Source organism: Theileria equi, chromosome 1, assembly GCF_000342415.1.
Source record: "Theileria equi strain WA chromosome 1, complete sequence".
NCBI classification, from domain to species: Eukaryota; Apicomplexa; class Aconoidasida; order Piroplasmida; family Theileriidae; genus Theileria; species Theileria equi.
The window spans coordinates 2,652,800-2,666,415 of NC_021366.1; the positions used below are offsets into that span (position 1 = coordinate 2,652,800).

The 13,616-nt window shown below is 42.2% G+C and overlaps 3 protein-coding genes across 3 annotated transcripts; 1 reads left to right on the forward strand and 2 right to left on the reverse strand.

Annotated features, from left to right (window-relative positions):
- Positions 1-396: 396 nt before the first annotated feature.
- On the reverse strand, positions 397-2,619 carry BEWA_029830 (hypothetical protein; the record flags this gene model as incomplete). The annotated part of the gene is made up of 1 exon (XM_004829741.1): positions 397-2,619. The coding sequence occupies one exon, from the start codon at positions 2,617-2,619 to the stop codon at positions 397-399; it is 2,223 nt and encodes a 740-aa protein (XP_004829798.1).
- Positions 2,620-2,807: 188 nt separating this feature from the next.
- On the reverse strand, positions 2,808-3,861 carry BEWA_029840 (hypothetical protein; the record flags this gene model as incomplete). Its single annotated transcript, XM_004829742.1, has 3 exons — positions 2,808-3,184; positions 3,233-3,376; positions 3,411-3,861. 3 exons carry the CDS (start codon positions 3,859-3,861, stop codon positions 2,808-2,810), a joined length of 972 nt encoding a protein of 323 aa, XP_004829799.1.
- A 983-nt stretch (positions 3,862-4,844) lies between these two features.
- On the forward strand, positions 4,845-13,427 carry BEWA_029850 (hypothetical protein; the record flags this gene model as incomplete). Its single annotated transcript, XM_004829743.1, has 1 exon — positions 4,845-13,427. One exon carries the CDS (start codon positions 4,845-4,847, stop codon positions 13,425-13,427), a length of 8,583 nt encoding a protein of 2,860 aa, XP_004829800.1.
- Between the last annotated feature and the right edge of the window lie 189 nt (positions 13,428-13,616).

Here is a 13,616-nt window from a genome sequence, read left to right on the forward strand (position 1 = left end):
CGGAGTTCTTCTTCCTTTGCCACCTGAGCACAGTCGACCATTCCCGGCTTCAACGACTAAAATTGAGTTCCGCAAAGTGTAGAGGTGAAAATAGTGGAATGTGTAGGTAAAAGGAAAAGAAATGATTGTGGCATCACAATTTGAGGTTATACTGTTGCCTCATGAGACAACTCTTTAGGACCATCTTCTCCCTAATCTTGGAAATGTCCGCCGCAGAGTACCATCCTGAATGTTGATGTAATGGGAAGAGAATGTGTATCGTCAAAATTGCTCTAGGGTGTGTGAGTGGTGAGCAAAAGCCAAAGTAGCCACCAGGAAGAATAAGCCATCCGAGTGAGTAATGATGGGTAGATGTGGATGAACGAGGGGTATTGAATCTCCATATGGATTTTCCAGTCATTTATGCGTCTGAATGTGGAGTAAAAGTCCAAAAAGAGGTACGGAGTGGCATGATACATTCGTGGTATGTGATAAGGGTAAGGCTTTAATAGTAGCAGGAGTAAGAGTAGTTGGAGCAGCTGGTTCACCATCATGAGGAGCAGTTTCTTTATTAGTAACAGTAGGAGTAGAAACAGAAGATGATTCAGGAGTATAAGTTTCAGCGGTAGCAGAGGAAGTAGGTTGAAGAGTAGAAGTAGTAGTAACAGGTTGAGCAAGACTAGGGCCACCAGGAGCTAGTACATCTCTATCACCTGTAGGTCCATGAGATCTATTATCACCATTTTTACTAGGATCTCTTCCAGCTCTAGCTCCAGCCTCTCTACCAACACTATCAGCTTTACCAGTATCTCCATAATCACCATCTTTACCAGGAGCGGCAGGAGCGGCAGGACCAGTACCTGGTGGAGGAGGTTTAGCTTCAGGAGGTCTTTCAAGAGGAGAATGTCTAGAAGCAACTTCAGTACGAGTTTCAGTAGATGTGGTACCTCCAGTAGCTTTAGCCTTTTCTTTATCACCCTCTTCATCAAAATATCCGGATTCTCTTTTACTATCTTCCTCACCATCTTTTTTATCAGCTTTTTTAACACCAGATACTTGTCTTTCAGGTTCAGTATCAGAACCTGATACTCCAGCACCACCTTCAAATTGATCTTCACCTAGATTATTAGCAACTGGGGAAAATGAACTTTGCTGGTGAGGATTTTCAGGTTTGTTATCACCATCAGAGCTTCCGCCTTGAGTACCTTCTAGATTCCTTTCACCTCCACCACTTTCACCAGGTCCTTGAGACCCAGGACCACCTAATAGAGGTAAGGGTTTGGTAGAATCATTACATTGTCTATAGTTGTTACACCTCAGTTCCTCAACAAGCTGGTTATATTCTTGACATTCCGTAGTCTTATTTAACTCCCCCGGTGTTATACCACTGAGTTTAACTTCTGTCCAGTGCCCATCTCTACTGTTACTACCATTGTTTTCAAACCACTTACCCCTGACTTCTGAAGGCCCACCCTCAAGATATATCAATTTTGGAACTTCTCCACAGTAGAATGCATGTACAGTTTTCACACCAGTAACGGGGAAGCTTAACTCAGAAGCGGTTATCATCCTCACCTGACCATTTCCACCTTCATTGTACTTTATACCGGAAATACTCCAGTCCGTAGTGATAGAGTGTTTTTTGACCGTAATGGATGGTGATCTATGTTGACAGGAAACCTGTGCTACACTTACGGAGACCTTTCCCTCATTCTTCTTACCCTTATCTACATGCTCATCACAACAGTAGGACCCGTTTCCAGAAAAGGATAAATCAATAGTAACTTCTTTATGGTATTCGCAAGTGAACGCATCCAATTTTTTGGCAAGAGCTTCAGTGAGTTGATTATCACTATAGAAATTATTTCCAGCGTCTTCTTGCCAACTATTACCATCTCTGTCTGTACTATAGAACCATTTAGAATTTCCATTACCAGGTGGCTTGAGCTCAAACATAATGGGTACATTTTTATTAGCTGGTGAGGAGTATAATCTGATTTCTGATGTTGCATCAGGGGGAGTAGAAATGTTTATAGGTCTGCCATTTAAAGTCACCCTGGAAATCTTGGTACCATTACTGTCTCTAGCACTACTATCAGTTATCTTTTGTGCTTTAACAGTATAGTTACTACCAGGAGGTGAAGGTGGAGATTTAGAGTCTTTTGGAAGTGAACCAGATGTAGAGTCTTGTATTTCGAATGGAACTGCATCATTAAGCTTGCAATTTTGCTCATCAAGTGCCTCTAGTTCATCCAGACCATTTTCCATAGAAATCCAATCATTAATACCATTATCATTCCTGCCATAATAGCTAGTTGTAGTATTGCCACTATTGTCCTTAGTGATGCCAAGGAGGATAGGATTTGTATCAGCTCCATTCCAGTAATATACTGATACTTCTTTAACATTCTCTATGGGAGCTCCTGTTAATCCTATTTTGTCTCCATCTTGTAAATAGCCACTTAGCTTAAAGGTCCCATTTGGAATACTGTGGGTATATTTGGAGAAGTTAGTGACACCGCGAATATTGATCACCTTACTTGCAGTAATACCAGGAGGCTGAGGTGAGCAACTACATTTTGGTTCATCCTTTTTTTCACCACATTTTCCTTCTACATTTAACGTTAACGTATCACTCATCCTCCATGTTCAGAAATAGTGTGCTTATTCAAAACTCTGAGATCCATGAGAGTATCCACTCAACATCCTCCTCATCCATACATCCATCCTCCCTCACAACTAGCCTCCCCGGTTCTCCCATGAAACATTCACAGCTTCTTCCTGGATAATCTACTCAGGCTCTTCCTAAAACGTATAATCTAAACTATCTAACCTGTTGCCTTTGAGCACTCCATCTTTGAGCTCCTCTTTTGGTCATCGGTGCCCTGTACGATGTTCTGTATTCCAGCGTCGCAAATGTCACACAGTTGATACAACTGTGACGGACGAGTTGGAGCCACGAGAAAATGAACTTCTGGATTCGGTCGAAGCACATCCTTTGAGAATTCGCCATATGTCTTTTCAAAGTCCTGCGAACTCTTGTCCAAACTCGACGGCTCTTGAGTCGAACTTGAGCGTTTCCCGGTCTTCCAATCAATGCTGCGATAATGAGGATCACGAAAGTCTATGGTCTGATAAATGCGAGCCTCTGGATCCTTTCTAGGGTCGTATCCAAGTCTGCACATGCAGCCTCTCCATGGGCCATCTGTACGATTGATGATCATGCAAAAGTGTTTATGACGTATAAACCAACCTGAAAATAAGTAGCAGACTCTGGAAAATGCGGTCCTCTTTTTCCAATTTGAAAACTCTGCCGGCAAAAACTCGTCCATTGAACTCCTAAGCCACAGCGGTCTTCTGTCCAGCAGCTTCTTTAGGTAATCCATCAGAACCGTGTCTAAATGTGATGATAAAATAGGGGACATTCAAACCTGGCGCAGGAAGTAAGAATGAAGAAACTGGAGAGGAAGGTATGGTCGTGTCTTCAAAACGAGCAACAGCGTTGAAAGTCGAAGTAGCATTGTCCTTTCTGAGCTTTCCAGACGCCAAACTGCTGGCGGCAGCCTTGTTGAAGAGGTGATCAATCTTGTCAATTTTCGTAAAAATCGGCGGAGGAATTCCAGAGAGCTCTGGAAACGTGCATTCTCCAGCGAGTTGACCGGCAACAATTGGCTGCGTGCTAATGTGCATAAAATCTGCTGGGTGAGTGTATGAAAAGTAGTTGACCACAGGGCCAAGAATCGTGATTATCCGCCTTCCAGACTTTAGTCTTTGTACTTTTGCTACTAGTTTACAGGGTATGTGCTCGTCATCGTTCTCTGCCGCCACAAAACTGCTGGTTGAATCGAAGCCGAACCTCAAAATCAGTCGTTCTGTAGACATTCTTGAGCATAGCGGACGACTTACCGGTCCCTGGATTCCTCAGAACCGAGGCTATGCCTTCCTTTCCGCCAATTGACCTCAGCAACTCGCTCCCATCGGACCTACAGGAATCTTGTCTGGGCTCTTGGTGGAGAATGGGCCAAATGAGGGTTTTCTTGCCACAATCTCCGTCATGTAACGACTGTGGCATCCTCATGGTACGTATAAAAACTCAAAAAACCGCAAAACTTACCCAGGAGCGACTCTTCCGGGGACGGCCACGGCCACAAACTTCATTTGCCTAGATTTTTACGCACATGAACGTCTTTATTCTGTTTCTAGTTATACTTTAGACTCTTTTACCGATTAAGTCCCGAAATTTGCCATAAAATGGCCATAACCAAGACTGTGACCAAAAAAGTACAAAATTAAGCGATTCCAGGCGGATATGCCGAGTCCTTCCAGTGAAAGGGTTAAAGGGAATTCTGGAATAAATAATAAAAATTGTTAATGGCGGTTCTACGGCGTTTTGTGGTCCCCATTTGATGTCGTCTTCCCTTCCAAGGGCACTCGGCCAAGTCGCTCAATTTGGCGCACAACGCACTTTTGTCGCCATTCTCTGGTTGATTGTGTGCTATTCCCTTTGATTCTCCGATTTGGGGCGATAGTTCCACAGTTATGGCCTTCTAATCGTTTCTTCTTTTTCCTGTCTTTAGAGACACTGATGTCTACCAGTCGGCTATTCGGTCACTTTCCGTAACATTGTGTGTATTATGAGTCTGTACTGATCATATTCTAGCAGTTAACCCCTCATGTGTAGCATTAAATCCATTCCTTGGGTAGTTCAGGGTAGCTGTACGGGTGGCTACTAGCCCTGGGTTCTCTCATTCATACTCCACTTTGTGTGTCTCACACGCGCCAATCTCGCTCCTTTTACCATACTAGTTTTAGTGGTACGCTAAAGGCTCTGCATGCAGGGAGAGAAGTAGTCGAAGGAGTCCACAATGGTCGCTCGTTTGTCAACCCTTTTCTCTACCTTATTCATCACTGCAATCACCGCTCAAGACGTAAAGTTCTGGTGTATTGTAGGTATTGAGTGTAATTTTGAGCTCGAAAAGGATGAGGAGTTAAAACACACCTTTCTGTCAAACAAGTACAATTGCTCAGTAGGGAGTCTGGAACTCCGTACAACTCTTGAAGGAGAGGTGGAAAAGGTAAAATTTGTACCTGAATTATCGAAAAACTGGCCAAATAGCGTCTACATTTGCCGAGCCAAAAAGCTGGAGGTTCTTGGTGTGGAGCATAAAGTTAGTGGAACTGCTGTAGGAACGATTAAAATACTCAGGATTACGAGGTACAACCACATCATTGAACAGAACAACGAGCTAAGGTTTACGATTCATGACTTGGATGCTGAAAAACTTGAGCTAAATGACAAGGATCCCGGTCCAAGCCTGGGAATCTCATCCACTCCAGTTGATTTAATTAAGGAGCTTAGGTTACATCCTTTTGTCCCCTGTGGTAAAAACATTGTTGCGAATGTATTTCTTAATCGGTATATAGGGGATATAGAAACTCTGGAACCGTTCTACCTTTACCTCTGCTATCCCACAATCTCTAAGCAAATATTTTTTATTGAACGCATAATAGTTTTTAACGGTTCGCTGATTAAAGAAATTCATCAAAAGGTCGTTCAAAACTACATTTTATTGGAACTCAGAGGCGTATCTACCGAGAGAAACTATACGGTCACAAACCTGCATGCACTGGAAGAAAAGGAACGTTTGTCTAATAAAAACTTGTTCCCAATCCGTAAACGGCTAGATTATAAAAAGGAAGCTTACAAGGAAATTCTGGAAGGAAACATTAGCTTCAGTGTCCACTCAAATGAAAGCAAAGATGGTCTCTCCTCAGTTTGTGGTCACTCGAACTTTCTGTGGTCAAAGTTTGACATTCCCTATTATTCCGAAGGATATTACGCTGATAAAAGTATTTTGTTTGCTCTACCAATTCAGCTGTTTGGGTCTAAGGTTCTCATTTGTGCTTCCCTGGATAAAAACATGGGTCAGGAATCATACACCCTTCCCGTATCATCTTTTCTTCTGAATACGAGTGACTATCCGTACTTTAAGAACATCTTTACAGCTGATCATATGGGTATTGTTAGCCTAAAAATAGAGTTTGATGTGCATCCACTCAGCGAGATTCGATTGCTCCACATTTGCGATTACAAGCAAGACGAATTTATGGCGAAATTCAAACTTGATGAACTCAGTACCACCTGTAAACGGTACTCTAAAGAAGATAAGTTTGGATACGTTTATGAAAATGCAATATTGAACAAGGACGTTGCATATACGAGATCAGATGCGTATCTGAGTGTTTATGGTGATGAGTCACCAAGCGAGCATTTTCTAGCACATAGGCTTGCGTTTCTACCGGATAAAGGAACTTTTTTGGAGAATAATGTGCTTAGTCTTGGGAATATATTCTTGCCTAGACTTGTGCATGAGCCGCTTTTACCATACATTGTTCTCTTGTGTGATCGATGGAAGCATCCTCACTGTCTTGCCGCGCATGAATTTGATAAAATAGCTGGTCTGATTTATCCCAATGTTATTTCTCCGCAAAATGTTTCAATACGGCTGAATGAAGAAGGATTAAAGGTAAAGGTATCATCGCCCAAAGATGGTCACCATATCATCAAACTCGTAGAGGCAAAATACGTTCAGTATTCTGATTTTGAGCAAATTTGCAATATCAAAGATGGTTTATTTGCAGAGTTTAAACTGGAAAAGGTTGAGGATAAGGATGGCGAAACAAAAAGATTCTACACTTATGAAATTCGCAGAATGAAAGCAGAGGGAATTAACGGCGTAGAGCTCGGGAAAATCTACTACCTCTGCATGCTAAATAGAGATGGAAAGAAGGAACTTAATGGGTGGGAAAAAATGGGAGTTACTCTCTGGAAATCTCAGAAAAACGCACTTCCATCAGGTTCAGTGTCTGACTGGAAACTTTTAAATATCGTCGTTACACAAACACCTCTAGCTCAACAGAGGTACACCTTTACGGACATTGATTCTAACGTTACTAGTATATTCATTAAAACAACTGGGTACTCGAATGATACAAGTATAAGTGGCGTATACTTGTCAAGTGATTTGCTCTTCAAATGCTCATCTTTGGTACCAAAAGGTGACATTAAGTTGGGAAAAGGGAGTAAAGAAAAAATACACCCAAATATATCCTTTGTGAAATATACTCCCGAGGCTAAAAATAAAAGGGATGGCGGTCCAGTGGGAGAACAAGGTTTTTGGTTTGAGGAGAATCCCGCCCTTTGGTCTCTGGTCGGAGACTATATTCGCTATATTGGGATCTTTAAACCTCAAGAGAAAATGTACAAGGTCTGTATTTGCCACAAGGACGTTTGTTACAGTGGTGGAAATCTCGTCCAGTCCAAAATGACATTTTTTGATCTCAACCAGTTTATTCCAGTCAATGATGTTTACAATCGACTAGTAATCGGTAGGTACATTTGTATGCACAACAGGAGGAATGTGGTATGTTTTTCTGGCACTGGAGACTTGAGCGAGATGATGGTTAACCTGCATGTAATTAATCTCTCTGAAATGGAGATTTCCTACGTCACTTTTGATAATGAAATTGGGTTTCTATCAGTTTTATCCAAACATTCACTCTATATCTACAATGAAGACCTAAGCAAGAGCATAGAGGTGAGAGGTCTGGATGGCACCGATCTCATCGCATCATTTCCCGGAATCACATTCATTGTCCTAAATGGAAGCCTTGTCGCCTATATTGAAGGCAATCGCCTAAATGCTCTTTTTAGAGATGCAAGAAGAAATTATGAGAAGCTCCTCTTTGCCGACAAGTCCCCCAAAAGCTACAAGTACGACATGGATAAGAACAATTTCTTAACAATAAGTTTTAAAGAGACCCCAAGGAATGAGACAGAGATGCACATTTTCCCGTCTAACACAAGCGACGAGAAATACGACATCTTCTTTATCGACAATGAACTCATTCTTCGTTATTACCAATTCACGATTCTCCCAGATAAAAAGGCATCCATCACGTCAAGGAATAATCTTGATTTGAAGGAATACTTTCCATTTAATGACCAAAGGTTAATGTTCAAGGTTCAAAAGATCTCGGTACTTGATACCAACTACGTCGTCATATTCGTTTGTCAGTTTGACATGGGTGTTTTAAAGGTGTTTTATCTCGCAAATGATCGGTTTACATTCTACTCTGGCATTGTCATCGTGACAAATGTCATTGATTTTATCCTAACTGAAACGCACATTATCGGATTGACCATTAGCTTTGGCGGAAGGTCAATTGATAAAGGGACTATAGGTGACATATCCCAGTCTCTATTCCAACTCAGGTACATTGATCTACTTGATATAAGTCTGGATTATCCAAATGTTCCAAAGGAGGTAATCTATGGCTCATCCTACACATTTCATCCATCCGTCTCAAACGGGATACTCGTCCACTTTTACCTCAAGAATAGCAAAGATCTGATGGGAACTGGCCTAACTTTGAATGAGGCAACAGGAGTAATTTCCGGAACACTGACTTTTGTAGGGAAGAAGACTCTGAGTATTGCCACGGAGGGACTACTTGGGAATACTTCCCACTCCATCTCCATATCATCCAACTGTCCGCTTGGAACAGAATATGACGGGAAAACCTGTCTTCCATGCTCAATTGGCTATTACAAGGATGATATTACCCTGGATAGGTGCTTAAAATGTACGGAGAGTATCGTGGATAGCACGACAAGGGCCAACGGGGCAAAAGGTTTATCCGAATGCCTCTGTCCCCCTGGTAGCTTCTTTTCAAATAACGCGTGCCTTAAATGTCCAAGTGGAACTTTTTCTCAGGACCACGGATCCTACGTTTGTCTTGGAAGGTGTAGAGAAAATGAGGTCAGCACGGTCGTTGGAGCTTCATCACTGAGTGAATTAAAGTGCATGTGTATCGAAGGGTTTTATTCCACTGATGGATCATGTAAAGAATGTCCTCCAAATCACTACTGTAAAGGTGGAATGGAGCAACCAGTGCCGTGCGGAAATGGAATGATTACCACAAGTATCGGGAAGTCAGCCAAGGATTGTATATGTGATTTAGGGTTTGAATGGAACGATGGTGAATGCGTCCCCTGTAATACGCTATCCTACAAAGATTTTATTGGTAATTCAAAGTGCATGCACTGCTCTTCAGACTCCAGTAGCGAGAGCCAACTCTACACGATGAAGCTCGGAGCCAAGAATAAAAACGACTGTCGCTTTTGCAAACCTGGATACTACAACTCTGAAAACAGCATCTACTGTATACCATGCCCACCAAACAGTTTTTGTTTTGGTGAACGATTCAAACCGATTTCCTGTGGACAGCATGGCATCACTACGGTACTCAATGCCACTAGAGCCTCCGAATGTCTATGCCAGAGGGGATTTGGTCATTTAAGTTTTGCTAGAGTCAATCCAAGCATCCCGCAAAAATGTGTAAAGTGTCCATTAAATACTTGGCAGTACCTGGATGGTGACTTTGCATGCATAAAGTGTCCAAGGAATAGCTATAGCGTCCATTCCTTCTCACTCTTTGACTGTCTGCCGATTCCTGGATATTATAATGTGTTTGGCCTCGGCTTTAAAAGTTTTGTCGAGAAGATTGAGTCGAGGAATGTGAATACAATGGATGATGCTCCGGTAATTGAGTGCTATTCTGGCGTAGTTATAGACAAGGTGTCATCACACATTTCACTCCAACAGTCTCTAAAGTCTTGTCTAGAACTATGCAAGGCAAATGTTTACTGTCGCTACGCCTACTTTATGAGCTATGGCGGTTTGCCCATGTATCGCGAAGTTTCAACTTTTGAAAAGCAGAAGCCGCAGGTTTACTCCCCCTGTATGCTATTTTATGAAGCTCTAGACATCTCTACGAGTAATGAAAACGTACAAGATCTCACGGATATCATTACTACAGAAGACAAAGAGGATGAGATAGAGGGAAGAAACGTCTTTTGCAAAGTCACCAGGGCGGTGCACAAAAAATTGGACATGGTTAAGTTTGTCAAATGCCCCAAAAACTACTACTGCAAAGACGCCCAAACGTTTGGGATGAGACTTTGTCCAGAGCATTCGACTACATTATCTACAGGAGCATCCTCGCTTGACGATTGTCTCTGCATGCCTGGATACGAACCTTCACTCTTTTCCCCTACCAGAAGATGTGTACCGTGTGAAAAGGGGTTTTACAAGTTTGAACGGTCAAATGAACAGTGTAAGTCATGCCCAAATGGTATGACTACCATGGAAATTGGCTCTAATCACATTAATAAATGTGGATGTCCCCCGAGCTTTTTTGCCTTTCTAACAGCTCATCCCAAAGGTTCAGGCGAAGATCGCCACATTTACACGGATACAATAATTACGGGAGAATACCTTTTAAATCTAGAATGCAAGGAGTGTCCGCAAAACCACTATTGCCCGGGTTTCTGGTCATCAAGTGTGAACGTGATAACTCACACTGCGCCAATTCCCTGTCCTCCTGGTTCTTCAATCATGTCCCTTTCCCGCAACGTGAGCTCTGTTTCTTCCTGTTTATGCGGTCCCGGGTATGGAATTGTCCAGCACATTGACAGAAGGTCGCAGTCATGTGAACGGTGTCCTCCAGGAACCTTTAAGGAGACTTTTGAGAACTCGTCATGCACTGAGAGATGTGGCACCTTTGCAACGTCTTTGCCCGGAGCTTCTTCTAACAAAAACTGTTTCTGTCTGCCAGGGTGGTTCATGCTTACAAATGAACGAGGGAGTAGCCTCTGCTCCAAGTGCATGCAAGGAGCGATTTGTCCCGGCGGTTTCTCTAACTCGGCAAGTTTTAAGCAGCTAACAAACGACCCTAATCTAGAGGTTAGTTCCTACGATCACGCATCACCGTTGCCTGGAGTGGGAAATATTCTGATATACAAACAGCAGGTTCATGCCAATAAAAGGGTGGGTCCATGGCATCCAGACAGGGATGAGTTTTACTTAACAAGACAACCATCTCAGAGGATGTTTAAGCTTTACGACAAAATACCAGACATACACCCGTGCGCGTATTCTCACCGACGTAACACGGTGAATGCGTTTTCATGTTCAACAGGGTCGACTGGTTATATTTGTGGAAACTGCGAACCTGGATACGACGTTGAATACTTTCAGTCAATGTGCACAAAGTGTGGATCTGGTCTGGAGGAATTCACAAAGTTGGTCTTGCCACGGTTCATTTTCGTGTTTGCAGTTCTCATAACATGTTACTCCACAAGGCATGCAAACTTGAGTGGTGAGTTCTCACTCGTTGCAATTTTAAAAATCCTCAACCTCTTTACCCTTTCGCTTCTACCCTTGGGGTTATTGCCCATTACATCAGTCTCAAGTCTGAGGAGATTCTACTGGTCGTTCCATCTCCTCTTTTATTATCCCATATCCTGGTTTGCCCACACGGAACGTGTCGGATGCTGGGAGTTTACTCTTCGAAAATTTACGCAATGGATGAATGAGTATGGATTCTCCAGGGATATTTTTGATGGGTCAAGGCACCTGGACTATAAGCAGTTGTGGTACATGCAGAGGCTGGTTGGGGCGGTTAAACCTCTGCTTGATCTCGTTCTCCTTTGCCTGCTCTTTCCACTCTTTAATTTGGTTTACCAGAGATATATTAGGCGCAAGTTTTACGAAAAGATTAAACATTTTCTGATCAAGAGTAAGAACGCAGATGAAGCAAATGAGTCCAGAGGACGAGATAGGAGAGTAGAAAAAATGATTAAAAGGGACACAAGAAATCTCTTGTTTCAGAACATTGTCGTAATCATCGTCTTGCACATTCCCAGTCTTTTTATAAACTCGCTCTCAATGGTATGGTGCAGACCCGTCCGTTATAAAAATGAGGAACCTGTAGAGATCCTCCTGCATCTTCCAAACCAGGAATGCGACATGGAGAATCCTCTCTTTAGATTTGGCTTCATGGTGTCCGCTAGTCTCTTCATTCTCGTATTTTTATTCTCAGTGTTCTTCTTCTTTTCCCTCCTAAACTCGGATTACGAGGCTAATTCATGGAAGTCGATATTTATGATGGGCTACAGAGAGGGTTGTAGGTGGTGGGACATTATCCTGTTGCTTAGACAATTCCTTGTTGTCGTTTTTGTCGTGGCTCAATACTCGGTTAACCCTCGAGGAGGCTCAGAGTATGTCCGTTTGCTCTCATTCATGGCCTTTAACATTTCATTCCTTATGCTACATTTGTGGTATTCCCCCTATGACCACAGAGGTGACTATCGGTTTCACAGGTTGGAGAGTTTTGTCTTTATCACGAGCATTTTCATAAGCCTGTTTGTTCATGGCTCTTGTTTTTACGACTTTTCAAGGTTTGCCATAGTTCCCATAGTTTTGGCCCTTTTTGCCTACTTTAAAATTGTCTCAAACTTTTTCCTGGAGTCTGCAAGTATAGCAAATGTACAGACAAAGTTTAGGAATCCAGGCTTTATAGAGCAGGTACTCTCGATTCTTCCGTCTTATCGGAGCAGTAGAAATGTTTACGTTTACTTTAATTATGATACGAATACACTCGTATTTGATCGCACTGCATTTTACTTAAGGAAAGGTCTCATCTCTCGACTGGAACGCATCTTCTCGAATTTAAAGGTCAATCAGTCGGAGAGTCGTAGGTTTTTAATTTCAACAATCAAGGACATTTATGCAACTTCAATTTGGATGAAGAAACGGGTGATGATTCCAGACGACTTCATCTACTTTATTATCCGAATGGCGTTTTGGTTTTCCTATTGCATGCACATTGAGATGGATGAGAAGTTGACGGAAAAGGATCGCCTATATCTCATTATATTTTTCTACCTCTATTACAAGGATGGAAGGGTAAAAAGAATGCTCTCGCCAGTGATTTCTAAACTACCAGTTGGTGCATCACAGAAGAATTCATTCCGCATTGATAATGCCAATTCTTTAGTTCATATTAACATTGTAGAATCATTACTCGTAGATTGTCTGTTTGACAAATTCTATGACGTTAGACCAATCACCATTACGGAGCTGTACTACGCATTGCTATCCCTCGGTCACTTGGGGGATTCTCTGCCTCGAGTCTACGCTCTCTACGAGGCGTTCTTGCGAACAAGGCGCTCTCAAAGGGATGTAAAAATAGACGAAATAAAAAACGAGATTGATAGTATAACAGCTTGCATGGACGAGGAATCGACAATGGTTAAAATAAAAGCCCTGAGTCAGGAAAGGCAAGAGCTGATGGATGAGCTGGAGAAGCTTGAACTCTTGGTTAAACACAAGACAAACATTATAGCGGTTGAAAGGTCTACTGAAAAGGTCGTACAGGACCTGGAATTAGCTCTAGATAAAATGCTAGTTGACAATTTGACACATGAAGATATTTTGGAAGGCATCTCAAAGCTGAATGCAGACGGTGAAAGTCACTCAAATTCAGAGAGGAGAAAGGGGCTCCTAATACCAGTTTTAAAGCTCAACAAGTCGTTGGAATAAAAGTGGCATATATAACCAGAGGTACCACCGAGTTGACTCTCGCATCAAACTCTCTGTAACTTTGGATTACCTCTTGTAAATGCATATTTACCGTCTAGGAAAGGTTTTCTACTGAAACTATGTAGAACGTCTAGAATGACTACCGTATCTTGTGTAGTTGGAATTTAATAGCTAATGAAGGTTCATCAA